Source organism: Mauremys mutica, chromosome 1 (genome assembly GCF_020497125.1).
Source record: "Mauremys mutica isolate MM-2020 ecotype Southern chromosome 1, ASM2049712v1, whole genome shotgun sequence".
Taxonomy (NCBI): Eukaryota; Metazoa; Chordata; order Testudines; family Geoemydidae; genus Mauremys; species Mauremys mutica.
Window position 1 is genome coordinate 211,324,732 of NC_059072.1, and position 26,978 is coordinate 211,351,709.

The window sequence follows — 26,978 nt, forward strand, 5'->3', positions numbered from 1 at the left end:
TGGAAGGTCATGGCTCTGCGAACGCAGAGGGAGTGACGGTGCCGCTCTTCCACTGAGGTGTGAGGCTTTGGAAAGAAGGCAGGTAAGTGTATGGGTTGATTGAGATGAAACCAGGATACTACCTTTGGTAGAAACTTGAGGTGCAGTCACAGGGAGACTTTGTCCCTATGGAACATGGTGAAAGGGGGGTCTGCCATCATAGCTCCACGTTCACTTACCCTTATCGCCAAACTAACAGCCTCTAGGAAGGTCACTTTCATGGAAAGGAGGGACAGAGCATGAAGCTAATGGCTCAAAGAGCAGTTTCATTAATGCAGCTAGAACGAGGCTGAGGTCCAACTGGGAGGCAATAGGTTGTACGGGTGCTAAAGTCCTCGTGAGATCTTTCCAAAACCTGAGAGTCAACAGATGTGTAAATATGAGTGTCCTTTCATGGGAGGGAGAAAGGCACTGAAAGCTGCTTGAGAGAATTGAGGGTGAGTCCTGACGTCTTCAAGGACAGCAGGTAGTCCAAAAGAAGGGGAATGTCCACTTCTTTCAGGGAAAGCCCATTCTGCTGGGCACAGGAGGTGAAGCGTTTCCTCTTGACCCGATAAAAACATCTCATGGACTCTTTCCTATTGCTCGAAAGGATGACGAACTCCCAATGAACACTCCTGTTCTAGAGAAGCTGCCTATCCAAATACCAAGTTCTGAGGTGACATCTTTGTATCAGGATGCCTGATCCTGTTGTGTTGTGTAAGCAGTTCTGAGAAAGCAAAGGACAGGCCAACATGCGGAGATTAGGAAACCAAAATCGCCATGACCAGAACAGGGTGATCAGAATGACAGTGGCCCTCTCCTCCCTGATCCTGTGGAGGACTTGTGGGAGGAGTGGAAGGGAGGGGGGGAAGGTGTAGTTGATCTGGTCCAACCAGCGGAGGATAAAAACATCACCTTGAGAGTGGATAACGACACCCCCCTTTTGAGCAGTATGTGCTGCATCAGTTGTTGACGTGGGAGGCAAAAGGGTCTGGTCGGCATCCCCCATTGGCTGAAGATGTCATTTACTATGGAGCTGTGAAGCTCCCACTCTTCAGCTGAGTCTGCAATTACATTCTGAGTCCCTGGAAGAGAGGCTGCCGACAACAGCATCTTGTGGGCAATGCACCAATCCCATAGATTGGCCACTTCCCTGCACAGAGCAGTCAACCTTGTACCCCCTTGTTTACTGATGTAATAAACAATGGTATTGCTGTTAAGTTCATGATGGGAGTGAATGGAAAACAGAAATGCTTGACACACTTGTCGTACCGTCCAGAATTCCAGAACGTTGATGTGCATCCTGGTATCCCAAAGGTTCCACGTACCTTGTGTCATGTGTTCTTCAATGTGTGTTCCCCATCCTGTGAGGGATGTGTCTGATGAGCCTTCTGTCCAGGGAGGATGGGATAAAGGGGCTCCCTGTACAAACCTGCTGTGGGTCTGTCCACCACTGGAAGGAAGAGAGACGGACTGCCAGCATAAGGTCCATAGCATGTCGCGTAGGTAAGTAGACTCTCAGAGGCCACATCTGTAGACTGCAACGGTAGTGATGTACATGCAGACTACCATGTGGCCAAGAAGGGATAAGCAAGTTCTGACTGGGACAGACGAACTGTTGACTACCCGGAGAACGAATTCCTACAGGGTCTGGAATGTGTCCCTTGGTAAGTAAGATCAGGCTGTGACCAAGTTGCAGAGGCCCTTATGTAGTCTAAGGACTGTGTGGGAATCACAGTTGATTTTTCCATGTTGATGCTGACTTCCATGGAAGAAAAGAGTCAGAGCCACATGGAAGTTGAGATTCAAGCTTCATCTCTGTATCATGCTGCTAGCAGCCAATCGTCAAAATAGGGGAAAATAAGGACTCCCGAGCATAGGAGGTGACAGAGAAAACTTTGGTGAAGACTCAGGGAGCAGTGTTGAGTCCAAAAGGAAGGACCCTGTACTGAAAATGCTAAAGACCCACCATGAACCTCAGGAATCTCTGTGGGCTGGATGATGTCTATGTAAAAATAGGCGTCCTGCATACTGAGAGCCATAAACCGCCTGCCTTTTCCTAGAGATGGTATGATGGCTAAGGCGAAACTTGGGCTTGTGGATAAAGCGGCTGAAGTTACGGAGATCCAGGATAAGCCTCCACCTCCCCTTCTTATCTACCAAAAAGTAAGGGCTGGTCTGCACTATAGGGAGATCAACGCTGCTGCAATCAATGCAGCAGGGTCAATTTAGTGGGTCTACTGAAAACCTGCTACATTGATGGCAGAGCAATAGCAATAGCAATGGTCAATAGCAGAGCGCTCTCTGGTACTCCACTTCTAAGAGAAGAGTAAGGGAAGTCGACCGGAGAGCGTCTCCCGTTGACGCAGCACAATTAAGACACCGGGGTAAGTCAACATAAGCTATGTCGACTCCATCTACGTTATTTGCATAGTTGGAGTAGAGTAACTTAGGTCAACTTACCCCGGTAGTGAAGACAAGCCCCACGTCTAATAGAACACCGTGCCCTGATAGTTCGGAGGAACGTGCTCTATCCCTCCTCTTTGCAGTAAGGTGTCTACTTCTAGTGCCAAGATCCTGTCATGAGTGGTCCCTGGAAAGGGATCAGGATGCAGGATGTGGATGAGGCAGCGTGGTGAACTGGACTGTATAGCCATAGTGGATGACATCCAGGACCAACTTGTCAGCTGTTATTGAGCTCCAGGATAGTAATAAGAGTGCTAGACGACGCCCAAAGAGGGTGGGTTGGTTGCATGGTAGTAGGCATGGTGGTTGACAGCTCTCCAGTGGCACTCAAAAATATTGTTTCTGATCAGTTTGAACATGAGAGGATGAAGGTAGGCCTGGAGGGCGGGGTCATAGGGTCTTCTGGCACTTACGAGGCAGTTCATATGGCCTCTGGTGGAAGAAATGGGGGTTCCTGAATCACTATGTAGGCAGCAGGTGGTAGAATTTCCACTTGGGGCAGGTGGATAGATACCCAGTGATCAAAGTGTAACACTGGCATCCCTGAGGGAATCATCCGTCTTATTAAACAGGTGTGATTCATCAAAAGAAAGGCCCTCAGTGGTATTCTGCACCTCTCTGGGGAAACCAGATGGAGTGCAGCCATGATTCTCTCTGCATGACTATGGCCATGGCCATCAAGTGTGATGAGATCTGCAGCATCCACGGCTGACTGTAGTGCTGTTCTAGCCACCAGCTTGTCCTACTCCAGGACAGACTGGAAACATGCTCCATCTTGCTGAAGAAGCTTTGCAATAAAGTCCTCCAATTTACCATAGTTAAGGAAGTCATATTTGATCAACAAGGCCTGGCAGTTTGAAATACAAAACTGGAGGCTTGCTGAAGAGAAGACCTTGCTTCCCAGAAGGTCTAAGCTTTTACCCTCATCTGTTGGGGTAGAGCACAGATGTTGCTGCCTGGACCATTCCATTGCTGCCTGTACCAGGAGGGAATTGGGTAGGGGTATAAAAAAAGTAACTCCGACCCCTTCACCGGTGCACAGTATCTCCTGGTCTGCCCCTCTGGGGGTAGGACTGCAAGTGGCCAGGGTTTGCCAAACTGTTCGGGCTGGTTGGAGAATGGCATCGCTGATCAGTAGAGCAACCCTGCTCAGTAGCAAGAAATAAAGGATGTTCAGGAGCTGGTGCTACCTGTCTTGTACTTCCTCCAGTGGAATATGATGCTTGTCTTCCACTGTTCGCAAGAACTCTTGGAATTGCTGAAAGTCATCTGGAAGCAAGGTGGAGGCTGAAGTTGCTGCAGCATCTGGAGAGGACAATGGGAAGCAAACAATCTTGCTCCGGTGGAACACGGCTGAGTGGTTTGTCTCCATAACCAGTTTGAAGTGCCTGGTCAAGGGCGTCATAAGCAGGGATGGGCAATGCCTCCCTCACCAGGGTTCTCAGGGTGGGTACTGGGGCTAGAATCCCCAATAGGTCCAGCAAGATGGATCCGGAATATGTTGCAGAGGGCCCCATGGGGAGGGCAACCAGCAACTTCCCTGTTGATGGAAAAGAGGGTATTGCCACACCACGGGTGATCCTTTCAGATACTCGTATTAGCGGTAGGGAACTGTCGGCCCTTGTACTCCATCAGAATCCTCCAAAGATGAGAACTCAGATCCTGGTTCCAATGGTGGTACCACTGGAGACGGCAGAAGCGTGTAAACCACCGGAGAATGAGAGTCAAAGCATGACCGGACTTTGGCAAGTCCCACATAGGAGATCGGACTTCCCTAGGTGCGGTTTGCAGAGGAAAGCATGGAGATCTTGGTTCCCTTAGGACAAACTGCTCATGTGGCTCTGGTTCTCTCTCCCATCACCCCAGCATTAAATGGTACCCATTCCGTAGCCAAAACTGAGTGCATGCGGGTCTCGGTGCTCGGTACCAGCGGGTCTGCCAGTCTGCGTGATTTTTTGTCATGTTTGTATGCCTTGGAATGTGCAGCCTCTCTGTGGCTGCAACTCATGGGAGGTGTATCATCCTTCTTTGTTTTGGAGGAAGACTTACTGCATGCTTATACACATACTTCCTTACGTCCCGACTAGGCCCCAGCACAGGGTCCATAACCCTAACCCGGGTCCGACTGAGGCCTCATGGCAATTTCCATGAGGTGCTTCTTGAGGTGGAGAGCCCAGCCTTCTCAGGTATGGCTTGGTAAGGACCAGCAGATACTGCACCTGGATGAAATGTGGACTTCTCTCAAGCAGTAGAGGCAGCATTGGGGCAAGTTGCTGACCAAAAACGAATGCAGGCAGGAAATGCAGATCTTGAATCCTGAAATCTCTGGCATAATCCAGTACCCGAGTGTGGAAGCTGGTGGGACCAGTAAACAGATTCCCCTGAACTCCCAGTCCTACTAAAACTACACAATGTTTAAACAAAAACAAACAATAAACAGTAGAAGTAAACTAACTATATACAATTCTGAAACTTTTTTTTTTTTTTTAAAGTGTGTCAGACGAGAGGACACTAGCAACTCCAACTTGGATTCAGACCATGCAGTGATGAGACGGAACTGGGGATGCAATTGGTCTGTCCAGCCCTTTATAATCTTGGACAAAACCATGAGGTGAAGGAAGGGCTCATGCATGGACCAATGGACACTAGTACTTCCAAACTCTATGGCTCCGGATGCATGGCACACATGCGTAAACGCACCCTCAGTGGAATACAATAGGACCCATTACTCAAAGTACTATTTAGTTTAATTTATAATCAGTTCTGAGTGAAATTCAAAGTTGTAATATGAATCTGCATTAAAGAATGAGTTTAAAAAAATTTAGGACCAGACAAATGGAAGAATGATACATCCACAAGGATAACAATAAATATACTGAGGAAGATAAACTGTGAAAGAATACTGTTATGTCCAAACTAAAAACTTGACAAGTTTCAAGTAGTATCATTCTGGGGCAAATAATTCTCTTCCTAAATCCTTTTTCTTTTTACTTTATTCAAGAACTATCAGATGGTTGTTATAAAATCCAAACATAATTTTCTTTATTTAAATCCCTTCTGAAGACTCACTTTTTCCATGTTGCTCACAGTAAGTCAATCATTTTAAAAGGTTTATTTTAGGCATATGCATATGCTAATGGCTAAGTATCCAAGAGTTTATTGCTGCACTGTGTGTTACCTTCAGTGGTTGTGACATGTCTAATATTAAGCCATGATCCTAACCTGATATGCACAGAGGTGCAGCCCACCACCCACAAAGAGCCTCTTTAAGTCAGTGGGACTTGGAACAAGCACTGTGGTGTGCCAGCACAAATTTTAGTGCACAATCAAGGCCCTATATTGTAAGTTCTGTGGGGGAGGGATTACATCTTATTGTATACAGCCCCCAACACACACTTGGCTATTCTAATAACTATAACTGCTTTCAAATCCAAGAACTCCAGCATTTTACTTTATTTTGGTATCTTGATGTCCTGGAATTAAATGATAATGCCATACAATAAGCTGGAACTGTACAAAAGAAACAAAAAGTTCAATATAATTGTTTCTTTCCATTTCAGAAGTTTAAGTTATTAATTTGTTTGCCTTCTAGAGAAAATGACTGAAGTTACTCGAAACTAACCGTAGGAAGTTAAGTCGCTCCTGTACTTCTTGCACATGACTGTATCTACTTCCTGGTCTTACAGTTTGTGGATCATACTCTCCATGCTCTGCAAATTTAAGAAGTTTTATTAAGCAATACATATAGAAAACAGATGCTGATTTTAAGGAATACTTAAGTCTTGTTGCTCTGCAGCGAACCAAACCAATTTTAACAAAAGTGATTCATAAATCTGTAATAAAACAATCTTTAGAGACCTGCTCATAATCAATTAAAGATTAAATTAAGATAGACACCTTCAAAGATGCTTGGCCTACGATTAGATCCACCAACTGTATTTTTGCTTGCAGATGTGTAGGCTTGTCTTTTATTATGAACAGAATATTAAAATATTCAAGAATACTGCATTCTGCTTACTCGGACAGCTGAATTTCTCCATCTTTCAAACTCTTATTTCTTTGAAAAACAAAGTAAGCAGAGAAGAAATCCTGTATACTGGATATATGGTTGATAGGTTACCCAGCAATGTTGAAATTTTAACAATACTGTAACCAGCCTTCATTGTGGCAAGATTTTTTTCCAGAATTATATCACTTTAAAAAGTGGTTTGTTTTAAAGATGGGTTATATATTGGAGATACCAACTATGGTAATGTTTCTTTAAAGCTACCATATACATTTGACATCACATCAGGGGTTTAGGAAGTAGGGAGGGAGAAGAGGCATGACCGCTATCCAATGCAATCTTTATATTGATGAACCAGTTTTTTACTCAAATGTAGATACTTAGTCATAAACTGGTAATTTCAAGATAGGACAGAACAATATTTATTAGCAGTTAAGATGTTGTTATACATAGAATTAGTATTTCTAACCCTTTTATTGTGATGCAAGTTTTTTCAACTTTATTGTTAGTAATGAGTCAAAAGTCAAAGCTACAAAGAGTGTGTGTAGAGAGAGCGTGACCTATCTTTTATCAAGCCAAGTTATATATTTTGGGGTTTTTCCTCCTGCAAGATTTAGCAAACTGGTTCTTCTCATATCTTTGTCATATCTTATCCACTAAGTTTTATTTCTGCATATGTATATGCTATAAGTGCAGCTATAATACAACATGGTTTCATTGTGACACAAAACCAGGAAGAAAGATCTGAGCTGCAGTGTTATATCTGAAAACTTCAGGAAGATTTACAGTAACAACTAATTATACTAATCATTAATAGTTTACAATCTCATAGTATGATAGTAAATCATTTAAGTGGAAATAATACTTCCATTTCAAATCCCTAATTTCAATCCAATCTAGTAAAGATAACTTTTCGACTCAAATTTTTCTCATCCTTGATCTCAGCCCAGAAATGAATTCATGTGTTTGTGCTTGTACATAAAGTTTCATAAAAACATTCTATTTGAATTACCACACTGAAAAAATTAAAGCATTTTGTAAGTATCAGACAGCAAATTACGCTCCAAATCATTTAGATTTTCACTCAAGATGAACACTACTCATTTTTTTCTTGGAAAAGTAACTACGCTCAAATAAATTTGTTAGTCTCTAAGGTGCCACAGACTCCTCGTTTTTTTAATGATGTTATGTGATTTTTTAAAGTAGTAAATGAGCCAGTTAGTACTTTAATAGAGGACCAGAGAATATCTGGTGCTTCTGACAAATATTGATAAATTCCGTTATATTAGAGTTTACCTGTAAGTAAATTCCACTCAACTAGTGCCCCATTCCAAGTGATCTATAGTGTTATACATGACTAGAGGTTGATTCCTTCTCTGAATAAAGTGCTCCATTAATAATAATAAAAAGAGTAACGCTTTACCCATACTGCTATCAGCCAGACCCTTTCAAATCCCATAATGAGCACGGGTGGAACTTGGACCTTCTAAGGGCCTGTATACACAGGAAAGCTACTGCAAAATATGCTAGCGTATGAATTTAAAAGCACAATAACCCACACTAACTCAGCACATGGACACCTATTCCACACTAAAACTGCCTTTGTGAGTTTAACAACCCATTTCCTAAGTATTATCCACTTAATCCACTTCTCTATATTACAGCTGCACTTCCAAAATGGATTAAAGCTAAATAGCACATAGGGTCTCCTACTGCAGAATAAGTGTCCACGTGGTAAGCTAGTGTGAAATAGCTACTGCATAATACCTATTCTGGGCTATTTCCTCATGTAGACAACCTCTAAAAATGCAGTCTTCCACGAAGAAACCCAGCTTGTGTAATAGACTGCATCTAGTTCCATCTCCTAAAAAACCTGTCAATGTGATTCTGGTTCCTCTGCTTCCATTAAGTCTTTTCTTCTTTGAAAAAAGGTTTGAGTCAGCATGTGAAGTACTAATTGTGCTTATTAATTATTAGTGTACTGCTGGCTTGAACTCATCATTGACCTGCTACTGTATATAGATATAAGTCTCCGAGTAGTAAATTCACAAATCATTAAATTAAAAGGAAGTCTATATATACACATTTAAAGAAAATAATGCCACTTCCTCAGTTACTAACACTTAAGATTACTAAAAGTAAAATTTGAAAAACTAAATTTATTTTTCACCATTTATGATACTATTTGCTGCTTTTCATAAAGTTATCCAAGCTGCAGTGGAAAAAAATAAGAGGTATAAATGGTTAAAATAACGGAGGATGGACTTGTGGTTAAAGCACGAGCCTGGGTCTTAGAAGACTTGGATACAATTGCCAGCTCTGCCACAGATTTCCTGTGACTGCAGGCAAGTCACTTAATCTCTGACTCGGTTTGTCATGTGTAAAATAGAAAGTATTATTCTCCCTTTCTCCAACCCTTTGTATGTTTTTTCTTTATAGACTGTAAGATCTTTATAGCAATGACTTTCTTACCACGGGTTTCTGCGGTCACTAAACATAAACAGGGCCATGATCTCTGGTGGTACTCTAATAGTACTGTTGCTATTAACTCTATTGTGCTAGAATATAAATGCCCCCGTCAGGAATTAATGCACTATCATTTTAGACACTGTAAAAACCTCAGATAGACAGGTCCTGCCCCAAAGAGCAATAGATGACAATACTTTAATTATACTCATAGTATTAACTTTTCTGTATCACCTGTTTCTAGTCCATTTCACTTCCTAGTAAATATTCTCCATCATAATGTTTGGGTTCGTGGTATTGTTGAAGATTTAACTTAAAATTTTTTTTTTCATTTAAATAAGGTTTTGTAAGAACCCTCTAGCTTTGTAAATAACTGGGTGTGTTTGTGTGGGCCTGTATGGTCATCATAAAATTAGATTACATTTAGAGCAGAGCTCTTTGATGAAAGGACTGTCTTTTTACTATGCTTCTGTACAGTGCCTATCATAACAGGACTCTGATCCTTGAATGGAGCAGCTAAAAGCTACCACTAAACATGTGTTAGCCACAAATGCATAGCAACTTCATTATAATCCAGAGAAATAACTGGATTAAATCTGACAAATAACGTGGATTACTTTTGACAAATGTGACAAGAATGGGAAACTATGTCATGATAGCCAGTCTCTCTATGCAATTCACATACAGCAGAACCCCATTTATCCAATCTAACTGGGACGGAAGCCACGTCAGATAATCAAAAATTCAGATAACCCGGAGAATGGGTAAGTGCAAGGCTGCAGCACCACCCAGCTGCCACAGGAGAGATTGCTGCTTCTGGACCTGTGTGCACTGGCTGTTTGGTTAATACAGAGAGCCAGAAAATGAAGAGACATATAAACGGGGTTCTACTGAATTGTAAAAAGATACAAAATAAATTTCCTTTTGCTTCTAGGAGAAAAAACGAATTTATAGATCCAACAGTCAATGCATACTGCAAATGGTTCAGAACTGGGAGAAAGGAACTGTCTGAAAAGACAGTCATCTACGAATGTGTGAAAAAAAGGTACACCAATTTAAAAACTAGTCATTTTAGTCAAGAATTTCAGGTACTATACCTGTCCCTGCCAATTTCTGTGGTTTCACAATCACATTCCATTATTTTTAAAAAAGGATTCTCTCTCTACCTTGTTGCTTTGTAAAAGACCCATGCAAACAGATGAAACTTAATATACACAAGAGCACTATCAAATACACAAAATAAACTAAAAAAGAAAACTATTTTTCCCATTCCATTATTGTAATCCCAGGTGTTATTTGTAACAGCAGCAGATTAAAAAAAATCTATACAAAAGTGTGATTTTTACAGTCTACTAAATTTATCACTGGGAATAGGTGTGTGAAATGTTACATTTAGTAAGTAGAATTTATTCAGCATTTACACTTTTCCATGTCTGAAATTCAACCATCAGATTTCCTACCTTGGGCTCAGTCATTTGGACATTCACTATTGCTCCCACACTTCCCCTTGTCTCACTGGCTATTTATGAGAAAGCTCTTCTGACAGATAAAAAGGAATAATCTCTTGAGGTAAAGATTTTATTCTTCTGAGTTTCCCTTGTTTCCATTTTCTGTTTCATTCTCCCTTAATTTCTCTTCTTTCCTTTTCTTGATTTCCCCACTCAGTTCTGCTTTCTGTCCCTCTGTGCCTCAGCATTTTAGTTCAGCAGTTTAGTACAGCAGTTCAACTCAGCTAGAAAGTTTAATTTTCCAGTCAACTAAGAATAAATAGGTTCTCAAGCAAAACTTTACACTCTGATAATTTAAAAAAATGATAAATGTCTGGAATATAAATCACTCTGTTGGGGAGTAAAAAACCCACCTATCTGAATCGCTACAGACTAATACTGAAGGCCCTAGGGCCAGGTAAACATCAGGCACATGACAGAAGAAAATGCTAAGGAACATGAAAAATTTAGATCAAAACAAAAAACAAAACAAAAGGAAGTAGAATTCTTAGTTGTAAAGTCTCAGAGGGCATGTGTACCAATGAATAAAAAGGGAACCAGGAAAGCAGGTAGTAATTCAATATGGCTAAAAGATAAATTTAGAGAAACTATTCAAGCCAAAGAGAAATCCTTCAAAATTTAGAAATCTAACCATAGTGAAGCCTAAACAGAAGTATAAATACAGCAAGCAATATGTAAGGGGAAAATCAGGAGGACTAAAATGAATGTTGAAGGTCATATAATTAAAAGACACAAAAGTGAAGAAATTCTTTAACTACATCAGAAGCGGGAAACCTGGAAAAGAATTTGAGAGTCTGCTAGATCACCAGGGAGCAATTAAGGAAGACAAGGACATTGCTGAGGAGCTAAATTATCTCTTTCACTCAGCCTTCACCAAAGAGAATGTTGGGGAAATACCTACCATAGACTTATTCTTTTCCAATAATAAAGATAAGGTACTGTCAGAGATTGAGGTGTCAGAAGGAGATGTGCTAGAACATACTAATGTCTCAGTATACATCCAGGAGTTCTAAAGAAGATCAAGAATAAAATGGCTGAGCTACTACCAAAAATGTGCAAAAAGATATTTTACCAGAGATCTGGATGACCATAAATGCTGTACCTATATTTTATAAAGGCTTGAGGAGTGGCCAGAGGACTTACAGACTAGTAGGTAATACATATTTGCCCAGTAAACATGTTGAAATAATTATATATTACTCTCGAGGGAATTCTATGCCAAAAGTTAAAAATGCTGCGACAAAAAAATAAAAATTCTATGCACGGTATTTTAAAACTCTTCAAAATTATGCATATTTGTGAAAATAACACAATATAATCATTTTCAATTATCTGCTGATGAGTATTTTGAAATAAATTATCAAAATAATTGAAAATGGTGTGATTATATTATTGCATTTAATCACATTTAATATAGCATTTAATTTCAGAAAGGGGAACTACACAAAAATGAAGAGGTTAGTTAAAAAGAAATTAAAGGGGGTACGGTGCCAAAAGTGAAATCTCTGCAAGCTGCATGGAAACTTTTTAAAAACACCATAATAGAGGCTCAACTTAAATATATACCTCCAAATTTAAAAAAACATAATAAGAGAACCAAAACAGAGTCACCATGGCTAAACAAAGTAAAAAGCAGTGAGGCAAAAAGGCATCCTTTAAAAAGTGGAAGTTAAATCCTAGAGAGGAAAATAGAAAAGAGCATAAATACTGACAAATGAAGTGTAAAAATACAATTAAGAAGGCCAAAAAAGAATCTGAGGAACAGTTAACCAAAGAGTCAAAAAGTAATAGCAATTTTTATTTATTTATTTATTTAAGTATGTTAGAAGCAGGAAGCCTGCTAAACAACCAGTGGGGCCACTGGATGATCAAGGTGCTAAAGGAGTATTCAAGGACAATCAGGCCATTGCAGAGAAGCTAAGTGAATTCTTTGCGTCATTCTTCACGGCTGAGGATGTGAGGGAGATTCCCAAACCGGAGCCACTCTTTTTAGGTGACAGATCTGAGGAACTGTCCCAGATTGAGGTATCATTAGAGGAGATTTTGGAACAAATTGATAAATTAAACAACAAGTCACCATCATCCTACTACCCCACCCCTCCCCGCCCAGCTGAGACTAATATCCTTGGGTGGCCAAGGCACCCCCAGACACACACACCCCTTGTGAAAGTAGAATGAATTATATTGTAAAAATAGAAAGGATTAAAGAAATGCTGTATGTACCTTTAAGCAAAAGTAAGGAATGTTAAAATACAGGTGTCAGGAAAAGAAACATTAAGGCATAAACAATGAGTCCACTTAAGCTAATGGTGAAACCATTAGCCTGAGATTGGTAAATTAGTAAGGAAATTAACTATGTAAGTCTAGCCTCCGGTAAACTTGTCAGTTCTGCTCCCTTTGTTATCTTGTCAAGTTCGCTCCCTTTTTATCTGTATAAACTGAGGTAGTGTGGGTCTTGCATGGTGCTCACATTATCTGGGTGTTATTAGCAGAGTGCTGTGCTAATAAAACAGAGTGGTCTGACAAACTGAGTCCTGAGTTTAACTTTGACACCCTCCACCCCCGTGATTTACCTCTCCCTAGGCTGCCCAAACAGAGGAGCCCGGGGAGGGGGTGAGTGAACACTGGTGCAGCTTCTCTTTGCTTCCCCACAGAAACCATTTTCTGCAGAAAGAAAAGAGAATCTGCAGGGAGACTTAGCGCAGAATTCTCCCAGGAGTAAATATACATTAACAAAACATCCAGAAGATCATGACACCAGCAAATCATGTTTCACGAATATTAAAATTCTTTATACATCAGAATAAAGCAGTGAATAGAGGAGAAAAATGGTTACTTACCTTTCTCATAACTTTTGTTGTTTGAGATGTATTGCTCATGTCCATTCCATTCTAGGTGTATGTGCACCCACGTGCACAATTGTCAGATTTTTGCATTTGTAGTATCTGTAGGGTTGGCAGTAGCGCTCCCTTGAGAGCCACGCTTATGCATCAGTATATCAGGCACTGCCAGCCCTATGCCCTCTCAGTTCCTTTTGGCAGGCAACTCCGACAGAGGGGCAGCAGAGCAAGTAATGGATTGTACACGAGCAACACATCTCAAAGAGCAACAATTACTAAAAAGTAGGTAACCGTCTTTTCTTCTTCGAGTGTTTGCTCATGTTGATTCCAGTCCTGGTGACTCACAAGCAATGTCAATGGAGGTGGGCTCAGAGTTCAGTCTTGCATCTTGCAGCACTGCTCTGGAAAAGCCAGCATCATTCCGGGCCCGTTGAGTAAGTGCATAATGGGACACAAACATGTGGACAGATGACCAGGTAGCAGCTCTACAGATCTCTTAGATTGGCACCTGAGCCAAGAAGGCTGCTGATGACGTTTGCGCTCTAGTTGAGGACACCTTGACTATCGCCAGTGGAGGCACTTTCACCAGCTCGTAGCAGTATCGGATGCAGGCTGTGATTCAGGACAAAATCCTTTGAGCAGAAACTGGGCAATCTTTCATCCTGTCTGCCAACGCAACAATCAGCTGTGTTGACTTGCGAAACAGCTTTGTCCTGTCGCTATACAAGGCCAACGCCATCCTAACAGCCAGGGCATGCAACCTGCATTCCTCTTCAGCTTTATGGGGCTTTGGGAAGACTACCGGTATGTGTATGTTCTGGCCGGTATGAATCTGGAAAACTACGTTGGGCAGGAACACCAGGTGCAGCCACAACTGGACCATATAGGGTAGTTCTGAAGTAAACACCATGATCTCAGACACCCTGTGGGCAGACGTAACTGCAACTAGGAACGAAACCTTCCAGGAGAGAAAGAGAAGAAAAACAGAAAGCCGGAGTTTAGGCGGGAGGCCCCATGAGTCTCGACAGCACGAGATTCAACTCCCATGGAGGAACAGGGTCCCGGATGTGAGGGTAGAGATGCTCCAAACCTCTCAAGAACCGGGCCGTCACATCATGAACAAAGACCGACCTGCCTTGGAACGGAGGGTGGAAAGCCGAAATAGCTGCCAGGTGGACCCTGATCGATGGCAGGGACAAGCTCTGAAGTTTGAGGTGCAGAAGGTAATCCAGGATCACCTGCAACGAGAACTGCTCAGCCTGAACACATTGTTCCGAAGCCCAGCCACATTAACCTTTCCCACTTGGCCAGGTAAGTTGCTCTGGTGGAAGACTTTCTGCTACCCACCAAGACCTGTTGAACACAGGCCGAGCACTCCTGCTATTCCACATTCAGCCACGCAGCAGCCACACCAACAAGTGCAACACCTCCAGGTTCAGGTAGTCCTGGAACAGCTGGTCCAGCCGGAGAGGTAGCTGCAGTGGAGCGGCTACCGAAATTTCCAACAGCGTGCCGAACCAGTATTGGAGAGGCCACTCAGGGACTATCAAGATAACCTTAGCCATGTCCTGTTTGATCTTCACGAGGACTCTGTGAAGATCAATAGCACTGGTGGGAAGGCATACATCAGACCCCCCAACCATGATGGGGCTGTCAATACCTGTGTCTGCTGACTGACGCCTTCTGAGATGATGCCAGAGCGAGGGGACCGGTGCCATGACAGATAGCACTCCCACGGGATAGGCAACCAGGATCTGCACTGAGAGGACAACTGGCAGCAGGGTGAACGGTCCCGGTAGTATGGAGACCGTCTCCCTCTAGGTGATCCGTGTCGAGACGGTGGGGACTGTAATCGCGATGGTGGTGATCAAAAGCAAGCCCAGAGGATCTGTCCTGCAACTCCGGCGATCTGCGACTCGGAGGTGGAGAGTGCTACTTCATCTCGGGGGAATTGGTGGCGCTCCACTGCCCCCTGAAGGGTCTTAGTGGCTAGTTTGCCCTCGTGGGGAGCCTTTGCCAATTCCTGTGGCACGTGCTGCATTGTAGTTATGGGCAGAGACCTTAACTCTCTTAGAGCCGGCGGAGCTTCTGAAGGTGTCAGTGGGTCAGGGGTTTAGGTCCCATGTCGCTCCCAGGAGTCAGTCATGGACTTTTAAGGGGCTAAAGGCCCTGACCGGGGAGGCACGAACCCGTAGCTCCAGAGTAGCGAGGTGGCCCAAAGTGGGTCCCTTGCCTATTGCCCTTCTTGCCTGGTGCCAAAGAGCGGTGCTCGCTCGCCTTCTTTTTGGCCGCCAGTGACAGGGAACAGTGCTAGGCAGAGACTGGTGCCAGGGCGCACTGCACATCAAGGCCGAGGTACTCCGAGAGTCCTGGCAGGATGGCACAGAAGCCGGATGAAGGGTGGCCTCCTTGAGGAGAGACCATGAACGAATATCCCGCTCTGTGAGAGAGGCTGGAAGTTTTTACAAATACAACACTTATCTCTCATGTGAGATTCCCCCCAAGCACTTGAGGCAGCTACTATTTTGGTCACTTACAAGCGTAGGCCTGTTACAGTCCACGCGGGGCTTAAACCCGGGAGACCGGGGCATGCCCCGCTGGGACTCTAATTTCTAACTACAACTACACTTAAACTACTTAACATTAACTACTATAAACAAGCTATTTACAAGGCCCTAAGGCTCGAAGTCAGTAAAAATGAAAAACCGCTAGCCCTTGCTACGCAAGGAAAGGCACTCCGACTAATCACTACTGGCATTAAGAAAGAACCGAGAGCGCGTAGGGCTGGCGGCACCTGATATACTGACACATGAGCGTGGCACGGAAGGGGACGCCACTGCCAACCCTACAGATACCACTAAGGCAAACATCTCCGATGACTGCGCACGTGCACAGGCACACACCTAGAATGGAACTGAAATGAACAAGCACTCAAAGAACTGGTTAATTTATTTCAACTTTCAAAAGGCCTCAGAAGGTTCCTCAAAAGAAACTAATCACCATGTATTTCTCATGGATCAAGAACTGGCCAAGAGCAGGAAACCAAAAGTGTGGGAATAAATGGTCAACCTTTTGCCATTATAAAAATTGAATAGCAGGGTGCCTCAAGTGTCCATGCAGCAAAGAGTCCTGTGGCACCTTATAGACTAACAGAAGTTTTGGAGCATGAGCTTTCGTGGGTGAATACCCACTTTGTCGGATGCATGTAGTGGAAATTTCCAGGGGCAGGTGTATATATATGCAAGCAAGAAGCAGGCTGGAGATAATGAGGTTAGTTCAATCAGGGAGGATGAGGCCCTCTTCTAACAGTTGAGGTGTGAAAACCAAGGGAGGAGAAACTGGTTTTGTAGTTGGCAAGCCATTCATAGTCTTTGTTTAATCCTGAGCTGATGGGTGTCAAATGTGCAGATGAACTGAAGCTCAGCAGTTTAGGTCTATGTTAGGTCCACTTGTTAATCAGATTAATATATTAAATGGCTGGGAAAGGGGAAGTGAGCAGTGAGATAATAAAATCTACAGATGACACAAAGTTAGTCAAATTCAGAGGAAACTGAGGAACTTCAGAGAGACCTAACCAAGCTAAGTGAATGGGCTAAATAATGGCAAGTAAAGTTCAATGTTGAAAAATACAAAGTAATGTACATTGGAAGGAAAATGAGAAGTACTCAGTCACAGTAAAAGGCTCTAAATTAATTGTATCAAGTCTAGAAAGGGATCTAGATGTTACCATGGACAGCTGAACAACCACCTTCACTCAATATACAGTGAAAAAAATGTTAGTGTGTATAAGGAACAGAGTAATATGGAAACTTATGTCCGTATGTAAATCAATGGTGACTTCTCATCTAGAAGATAGTGTGCAATATTGGTTACCTCACCTCAAAAAGGATATTGCAGAGGGGGTTAAAGAAGGGTAACAAGAAGGATTAGGGGCATGGAAAATACTCATGTGAAAAGAGATTGAAAAGACTGGGGTAGTTCACCTTAGTAAGGAGACAAATAAGAAGGGATATGAAAAAAGAGACAGTTCTGTTCTTCATCTCATAACACAAGAACAAGAGACTGTCAATGGAATGTAAAGGTAACAAATTCAAAACTAATGAAGAAAGATTACTCAGCTTGTAGTAACTGGAGCTCTTTGAGATGTGTTGTCCCTACATGTAAGTGCCCTTCTGGCTGGGCTTACACTCAATGTGCATGGGATCAGGGAATTTTCCCTAGCAATTTCCATTTGGTCCATGGACGCGCTTCCCACTTTCCTTGTGCAACACGCCAAGGGTATAAAGGGGGCTGCTAGACTACTGCCATTTTAGTTCCTTCTCCACTTATAGGCCCAACTAAGGGAACCGAGGCTGGAGGGCAGGTGCCAACACGTACAGACATCTTGAAAAACTCCAGTTATTACAAGGAGGAAAGGTTACTCAAGTACTTGTCCCTCCATGTAGTACATTTCAGGTGATTCACAAGAAGCATCCCTCTTAAAAGAGGTAGGTGCCCGAAGTCCTATGAAGTCTTTAAACAACTATTTGAAAATCTCTGACTCAGACAGAAGTTACGGGTCTACTACAGGAGTCTGCAGGTGAGGTTCTGTGGCCTGTAATGTGCAGGTTGTCAGACTATAGGATCATGATGGTGTGAAAACATATAGTAGATATAGTTGCAACAATATGGGCCCAACTCAGCGCTATGAAAAATAGCTCATGTCTTGTCTTGCCTGACTTTCCTTAGTACCCTCAGTAACAAAGGGATCGGGGAAACACATACAGCCTCTGACCATCATATGGGGAAAGTGTTGCCCAGCACGCCCAGACCACGACCCACTCTGGAGCAGAATTTCTTGCACTTTTTGTACATGCCTGACACAAAGAAATCTGTGACCGGGCTACCCCACACCTGAAATACTTCCAAGTAGAGTCTGGCCACAAAGCTCACACCTGTACTCTCTGGAGACATATCTGCTTAGGATGTTCTGAACCCCTGGCAGATGGAGGGTGGTCAGAGCACTTTGCAAAGATATGCATGAGTTATGAAGAGCATGCCCCTCTCTGCTTGTTAATGGAAAGCACCACGTCTTCTTGTCTAATCATACCTGGACTGGCTGGACGTGAATGAGAGAGAGGAACTGTTCACAGGTCAGCGTGACTGCTCTGAAGTCCAACATAATGTGGAGCATAGACTCCTGAGTGAACCATGTCTCTTATGCTACCTGTCCCACTATATGGGCCCCCCAACCAATGAGGACAGCATGTGCAGTCTGTATTTCCTGTCCTCAGGGAACTGAATAGAATGCACACGCACGCACACACACACACACCCCTTTCCTTTGTCCTCCCATCAGGCAAGGGAGTCCAGAACCTTTTGGAGAACCAAGACTGGCAAGTCAAGACTGCATGTACCCCGGTGTACATAGCCCATCAACACACTCACAGGAACCTGCAGTCATATGACTCAAAGGGCCAGGCAAGATCTCACAGACATCCAGGTGCTTATCCAGTTTTGCTGCATGAGTTCACAAATGCCTAGAAAACCGTTGTTTAAGTAAGTACAACCCAGCTGACACAGCATCCAGCTTTGCCCCAATGAACTAGATCTGTGTTGGTGCCAGGGTAGACTTCTCCAGGTTCACCCTGAGACCCAGCTTCTCAAACAGGTCCAGAAGCATAGCAGTTGCTTTCCAAGTTTCCTGGTAAGATAGATCATCCTTTTAGAAGCCAATCATCCAAGTAAGGACACACGGCTGCCACCTGCCAGCAAAAGTGAGCTGCCATCATTGACGTTATTTGGGGGAAACCCTCGGCACAGTCAAGAGTCCGAATGGGAGCACCCACTACTGGCAGTGCTGACTTTCATGTTATGCTTCCCAGGAGTATCCAGGGTTGTATCCTCTGGCCTCCTCAGTGGAAACCGATAAGGATACCTCTACCTCACCCCTCCCCAAATATATCCCCCAAATCCATTGTCTTTACTTGTAAAAGGATCCCCTCCTGCTGTTTTATTTCTTCCTGTAAACGTCCTCTCTCAAAGATTTCATCATCTCTTGATTAGCATTTTGGTTCAGTATGCAAATAGACCTATATTGTGAACGGGATGAAACACTATGACAAGCCAGGGACATAAGTGTCTATTACTCCCGGCCCGGAAAAAACCGATCTGAGGTATGTCACCTCCTGTTTACATGCCTTGACTTCAAGGCTTTGATAATATTTTTCAGTATAGGTACATAACTCATTAAATATTATCCATACATTCATTTCAAAATGATTATGACAACCAGTGGGCTACTGGCTCTCAGTAGAGACCTCAAATGGCACCCGTTGGTGAATTATTGTCCATATACTTGACCCACGATTCCCTGAAAAACCCTGTGCCCCTCTGTGCCCTCTACCAGTTGGCACAAAGGTTCCTGGGTCATATTTCAATGAACCTCAGGTGTGCCAGGTGAATGTCCATGTGAAAATCCATGAGATCAAGGGCTGTGAACAATTTCTGATCTAGTGAGGGGATAACTGAAAACAGGGTCGCAATTCTGAACTTAGGGGAACTGAAGGAGTTTCCACCTGAGGAGAAAAATGGGTCTCCATTCTCCCATTTTTGGGGGTAGCATGGGGATAGGTCTTCCCCATATCCTCCTTCTGATGCCAATGACTGTGACCCTGAGTCCAATGGGGGAGGAGGGGATGCACAGGGGAAGACTGCCAGTACCAGAGGAGGCAGCAATGATCTACCTCTATTCACTGAAAGTACTGGTGATAGCCTGCTTCTACCCCACTACCAGTACTGGAAGATAGTATGGCCTTGCCCTTTGAGGAAGTCGCATTCTGGTCTTTACTGATACATGATAATCCTGTAACTTAGTATGGGACAGGCACTTCTGTCTCTTCTTGGATGGTGAACTTTCCCTCTTGTGCTTGGGTCTCCCTCCTCATTTGTTCTGTCTGTACTTATCTGACTCTCTTGGAACTTTTTTCTCAGAGGCGGGGGAACTGGGGAGAACAGGATGGAGAGGGGCCCGGGAACTGGCTAGAGTCACACACAAAGGAGTTTTCCTACCATCTTCAAGCCAATGTACAGGGGTGTCTCCCCAGTCAGAAGCCGTCCCCATGAGGAGTCTTCGGACTCTGAACTCTCGACTGTCTGTCCTTCCACAGAAACAACTGACAGATACTGCATCAGGGAGGGACATGGGCTTCCCCAGGCAGGGTTGGAAGGGACCTCAGGTGGTCATCTAGTCCAACCCCCTGCTCAACGCAGGACCAATTCCCAACTAAATCATCCCAGCCAGGGCTTTGTCAAGCCTGACCTTAAAAACCTCTAAGGAAGGAGATTCCACCATCTCCCTAGGTAACCCATTCCAGTGCTTCACCACCCTTCTAGTGAAAAAGTTTTTCCTGATATCCAACCTAAACCTCCCCCACTGCAATTTGAGACCATTACTCCTTGTTCTGTCATCTACTACCACTGAGAACAGTCTAGATCCATCTTCTTTGGAACCCCCTTTCAGGTAGTTCAAAGCAGCTATCAAATCCCCCCCTCATTCTTCTCTTCTGCAGGCTAAACAATACCAGTTCCCTCAGCCTCTCCTCATAAGTCATGTGCTCCAGCCCCATAATCATTTTTGTTGCCCTCCGCTGGACTCTTTCCTATTTTTCCACATCCTTCTTGTAGTGTGGGGCCCGAAACTGGACACAGTACTCCAGATGAGGCCTCACCAATGTCGAATAGAGGGGAATGATCATGTCCCTTGATCTGCTGGCAATGCCCCTACTTATACAGCCCAAAATGCCGTTAGCCTTCTTGGCAACAAGGGCACACTGTTGACTCATATCTAGCTTCTCATCCACTGAAACCCCTAGGTCCTTTTCTGCAGAACTGTTTCCTAGCCATTCAGTCCCTAGTCTGTAAGAGTGAATGGGATTCTTCTGTCCTAACTGCAGGACTCTGCACTTGTCCTTGTTGAATTTCATCAAGTTTCTTTTGGCCCAATCCTCTAATTTGTCTAGGTCCCTCTGTATCCTATCCCTACCCTCCAGCATATCTACCACTCCTCCCAGTTTAGTGTCATTTGCAAACTTGCTGAGTGCAGTCCACGCCATCCTCCAGATCAGGGGTCAGCAACGTTTCAGAAGTGGTGTGCCAAGTGTTCATTTATTCACTCTAATTTAAGGTTTCGCGTGCCAGTAATACATTTTAACCTTTTTAGAAGGTCTCTTTCTATGAGTCTATAATATATAACTAAACTATTATTGTATGTAAAGTAAATAAGGTTTTTAAAACGTTTAAGCAGCTTCATTTAAAATTAAATTAAAACGCAGAGCCCCCCAGACCGGTGGCCAGGACCCAGGCAGTGTGAGTGCCACTGAAAATCAGCTCGCGTGCCGAAGCGCTATCGGTTGCCTACCCCTGCTCCAGATCATTAATGAAGATATTGAACAAAACCGGCCCCAGGACCGACCCTTGGGGCACTCGGCTTGAAACTGGCTGACAACTAGACATGAAGTTGAATGCACACAGCCTAAAAGTACAACTTAGGTCAAACTGGAGGAAACATTACCCTGATTTTAATATCCATTTCAACATTAAAAAAAAAGACCCTTAATTTTGTCATCTGCTTCTCCCATTCCTTTTACTAAAGACAACATATACCCATCCTGAATACTTCCCCAGGGAGATTAACTCCTATTTGATAGACCAGAGGAATGCTGAGACACAAATTCCAGATTCAATTCCAGATTCTAGAATGAAGTGTTCTTCCAGTGGTTACAGACCTTTCTGCCTCATTCTTCTTCCCAGCATAGCCAATAGAATATCCCTGTTCGCCTCAACCCCCATCCTCCTATTTAACCCAGTGTCTGTCCCCTTCCCCCTACCCTGAATTCAAGCCAGGTTGTTACCTCTTCCATGATGCCTGGGTGCCAGCAGGGGAACTCTGAAAACACAGAAGAGAGTCTCCCTTCTTCTAACAAACCTCCACTGAGCATGGGCAGACAATGATTTTCATAGGTTTACAACCTGGCCAAATTTGGGTGCATTTTCACAGGGAAAGTAAAAAAAGAACCTCTTTGCCAAAATCCAAATCCCTGCTCCAAACCACGGAGGCCCTAGAGCTTCCCACTTAACATAAGGAAAACAATTTCTCCCCAACTTCATTATCAGAAATGGCTGAACTGTTTTTGCTGAAACTTTCCAAAAACGTTCAGCCCAAGGAAGACACCAGGCATAAAAAAATTTCAGCGTAAATAGTTGAAGTTTGGCAAAGTTATATGGAACTGGAAACGGCCCTATACGGGCAAGTATTAGACAACCTTAACTATAGGCATTGCTGTCAGCACCATCAATTATATAAAACAAATAAAAATTGAGGGGGGAATTCAAACTGAACTTCAATACAAATTGGTGGCTTAAGTTTGGTGCATGGAATGTGTTCCAAGAAAAAAAACAAACAAACAACAACAACAGTCTTTGGAGGTCTCCTTATCCAATTACTGTAAGAGGTCAACTTGGCTTTTTTAAAAAATCTGACAAGATCAGTCCTATTCAGAATGGTCTGACCCCTAATTTCAAGCAGTTTCATTAATTGCAACTTTTACTATTATTTTAAATGTATGTATCCTGGGATGAACATATACACGATTTACATATCTGGAACATTTGTTACCCAGTAAGTATTATAATTCTGTGAACCTTTGTACCAATAAGCTGAAAAGGAAAAAAAGTGTTATTTTTCCAGGAAAAGAACTTTGGACAATGTTCATTTTAAGAGAGCTAAGCTATTCATATAAAACATTAACTTCCTGTGAAATAAATGTAATGGTACTCTTCTCCATTCCTCCTCTTAGTTCTAGACAAGTATAATCTGTCAAACATCTGCATTTGTGAAGATTCAGTACGTTCCTCCAGTGGAAGTTTGAAGTTAAGAAACTAACACATTGGACATCCTGAGAATGGTATGTTTTCAACATTCTTATCTTTTCCTAGCTGGAAAAAAATGGATTTTACACAGTTTGTCCTCATGCAGGATTATATATTATATTGGATAACTGAAATTTAGGATTTTGGGGGGGGGGGGGGGAAGAAGCCACACATTTCTTCTCCCCAACCTGAATATTCAGGTAACTTTAAAATGCCACACCCATTTTTATAAAGATTTATGTGCAAAGACTAGCACATATCCCACTCCACTTTTCTAGACAAGACAAAGCCTGAGTTATGTCAGCACATACAGTAAACTGATAAAGTTATAAACAATTGAAAAATAAGCTATTAGAATGGAAGTGCCAGCTCTACATTAACTACTGCAGCACTATAATAAATGCGATCACTTAAAATAGGCAACACCAGATGAAGAAAAAACAAACTAACCGTGCAATCTCCATGTCTCTTAAATAAAGGTTGCTCTCTAGACCTTGTGAAAATAAGCTGAAGTTAATCTTGGATAGCTCTTGGAGTTGTGCTACTAAACTCTTTAGGTTACAAAGTCAAACACTGAAGAGTTAGGAAATGCCTGAATTAAGGCTGTCTCTGCAAAATGAGTAACCTTTTAACAGTATTTTTGTATGTAAATTTCTCAACGGAGGGGGGGGCAGGAGGTGAGGTTATATAAAAGGAAACAATTTTCTGATGTGCAGCTGTAACAACAACCTCCTTCCCCCATCATGTATCATCAGTAAAGTTTGAATCCTGAACTCAACACTGCAGCAGATATCTACCATCTGAGCGACACAGCTAGTTACATTAAGCTCACAGGCTGTTAAATCCTGAGGTTGAAATGGGTGACTGGGCCCATACGTTGGGTAAGCAGGGCACCTAGCTCAGATCTCCTTCCCCATTTCACCCTCTGTTTGTGGGGAAGAGTTCCTGCCCAACGTGGTGCCAACAAGGTGGAGGATGTGCCCCAGTTCCATGTGTTGAATACAGGGCAGGTTGGGGAGTGTTGAGATGACCTGGCCTATCTTTCTTCTTCACCTTATCATCCCTGCTACAGTTGTACAGCAGTGACTAGGATGCCTGCTCTTGGGATTCCCAGTGCAGAATAATCTGCAGGGGATTGGCTTGAGAGTGGAATATGTTCATATTCATTATTATTTTGGCATACTGACAAAGCAAGCAACAGAAAAGGAGGTTTTTTCAGAAGTTTATAACAGCTAAATATGAACAGAATTACATGTAACTAATAAATTTCACTTCTCTGGCCTCAGGGCTTTCTCCCTGCCAAACTTCAAATGCTTGCTGTGAACAACAGAGGTGTTAGAGCTTCTCAAAACAAAAGACTAAGAATATTTTATAATGGAAAGTGTTAAGCAACCTAAATATAGGTGTTACTACAAACTCCCTCTGTAATAATGAATTATGAGATTTACAGAAAGCTACAAGTGGGACAGAATTTAACTTTTTCCATAAAAATCACTATCACAAATTAAGCAGGGCATAAAAGGGTTATCTTCAACTTGAATGTAAATACGAGCAATGGGACTGCCACTTTCCAAGTTCCACTACAAAAGGCATTTGGTTTTTTATATTTACATTTATGAAAAGTAATCTTAAAATCTAAATTTTAAGATTTGTTTTGGCTTGATATACACATGTAGGCCTCCAACATCTAACAACCTGTGAAAGTGAAATAAACACTTCCCCCCCCACTAGCAATACTTTGCTTTAAACACCGATTATCAATTGGAATTATGAAACACTTGACTTAAGAAGCAAAAATATAACTTACCTTTAGCATACTGTCTCATGCTTTCCATATACGCAGAAAGATTTTCTGCAACCAAAGTAACTAGGGCATGATTGTGCTGAAGTTGATTGATTAAGTCATGGCGGTAAAACACATGGGGACTTCGTTGAGTCTGGCTGTAAATAATACACAAATGCTAAAGTAAATGTGTTATATGTATTGCACATCATATTAATATCTATTACACATTATATTATATAAATGTTAGCACAAAGCTTTGTATGTGAATGGTATTATGCTTACTCTTGTTCACTCATGCTAAATATATCCCACAGTACTTTGCAAAGCTGAAGTCAGCTTTAGCAGTAGCAAATACAAAATCTGTCAAAATGCAAAATAGATTAGTTCTATGTCCTACAATAGGTACCTTAACAGGCAACTAGCTTGGAATGTAGTATCCAAAAAAGATGGTTACTCACCTTTGTAACTGTTGTTCTTCGAGATGTGTTGCTCATATCCATTCCAATTAGGTGTGCACACGCTGCGTGCACGTTCATCGGAAGATTTTTACCCTAGCAACACTTGGTGGGTTGGCTAGGTCGCCCCCTAGAGTGGCGCTGCCATGGTGCCAGATATATACCCTGCCGACCCAACGGCCCTTCAGTTCCTTCTTGCCGGCTACTCCGAAAGAGGGGAAGGAGGGCGGGTTTGGAATGGATATGAGCAACACATCTCGAAGAACAACAGTTACAAAGGTGAGTAACCGTCTTTTCTTCTTCGAGTGCTTGCTCATATCGATTCCAATTAGGTGATTCCCAAGCCTTACCTAGGCGGTGGGGTCGGAGTGAGATGTTGCAGAATGCAAAACAGCTGAGCCAAATGCTGCATCATCTCTAGACTGTTGAACCAATGCGTAATGTGAAGCAAAGGTGTGGACCGAGGACCAGGTAGCTGCCCAACATATCTCCTGGATGGGTACATGAGCCAGGAAGGCGGCAGATGAAGCCTGAGCCCTGGTGGAATGTGCGGTAAGGTGGCTCATCGGAACATGAGCCAAGTCATAGCAGGTGCGGATGCACGATGTCACCCAAGATGAAATCCTCTGGGAGGAGACAGGTAGGCCCTTCATTCAGTCTGCCACTGCGACAAAGAGTTGGGGTGTTTTACGAAAGGGCTTTGTTCGCTCGATATAAAATGCGAGCGCCCTACAGACATCTAGGGAGTGCAGTTGCTGCTGCCGGCATGATGAGCGTGGCTTCGGGAAGAAGACCGGAAGGAAGATATCCTGGTTGATATGAAAGGCCGATACCACTTTAGTTAGGAAGGCCGGATGTGGTCGCAGCTGTACCTTGTCCTTGTGAAACACGGTATATAGTGGGTCCACTGTGACAGCCTGAAGCTCAGAAACTCATTTCGCTGATGTAATGGCTGCGAGGAAAGCTGTCTTCCAGGACAGGTACAGCAGCGAGCAGGTCGCTAGTGGCTCGAAAGGGGCAGTCATAAGTTTGATTAGAACTAGGTTGAGGTCCCAAGTTAGGGCGGGACAGCGTACTTGGGGGTATAAACGCTCAAAGCCCTTGAGGAACCTAGAAACCATAGGGTGAGATAATACGGAGCGTCCACTCTCCCCTGGGTGGAAGGTAGAGATGGCCGCCAAGTGTACCTTCAATGATGATACCACTAGGCCCTGCTGTTTGAGGGACCAGAGATAGTCCAAGATGGTAGGGACTGATACCTCGGTGGGAATAACATCATGTTGGTCACACCAGCAGGAGAAACGCTTCCACTTAGCCAGATATGTTAACCTAGTGGAAGGTTTTCTACTACCCAGGAGCACTTGTTGCACCAACGCCGAGCAACGTAACTCGGACTGGCTCAACCACGCAGCAACCATGCTGTGAGGTGAAGAGACTGCAGGTCTGGGTGGTGAAGTATGCCGTGGTCCTGAGTTATAAGGTCCGGGTAAAGAGGTGGGCTATCGAGTGGGCTATGCAGAA

At 43.2% G+C, this 26,978-nt stretch overlaps 1 protein-coding gene across 2 annotated transcripts in view; it reads right to left on the reverse strand.

Moving 5' to 3' along the window:
- USP9X (ubiquitin specific peptidase 9 X-linked) overlaps nucleotides 1–26,978 on the reverse strand; it is a 227,155-nt gene that overhangs the window by 108,482 nt on the left and 91,695 nt on the right. For both annotated transcript variants that reach the window (XM_045002691.1, XM_045002690.1), the window contains exons 14-15: nucleotides 25,024–25,157; nucleotides 6,110–6,197 (exon numbers count right to left, since the gene is read on the reverse strand). In XM_045002691.1, the coding sequence (XP_044858626.1) occupies nucleotides 6,110–6,197; nucleotides 25,024–25,157 (222 nt within the window). The remainder of the gene's footprint in view (nucleotides 1–6,109; nucleotides 6,198–25,023; nucleotides 25,158–26,978) is intronic.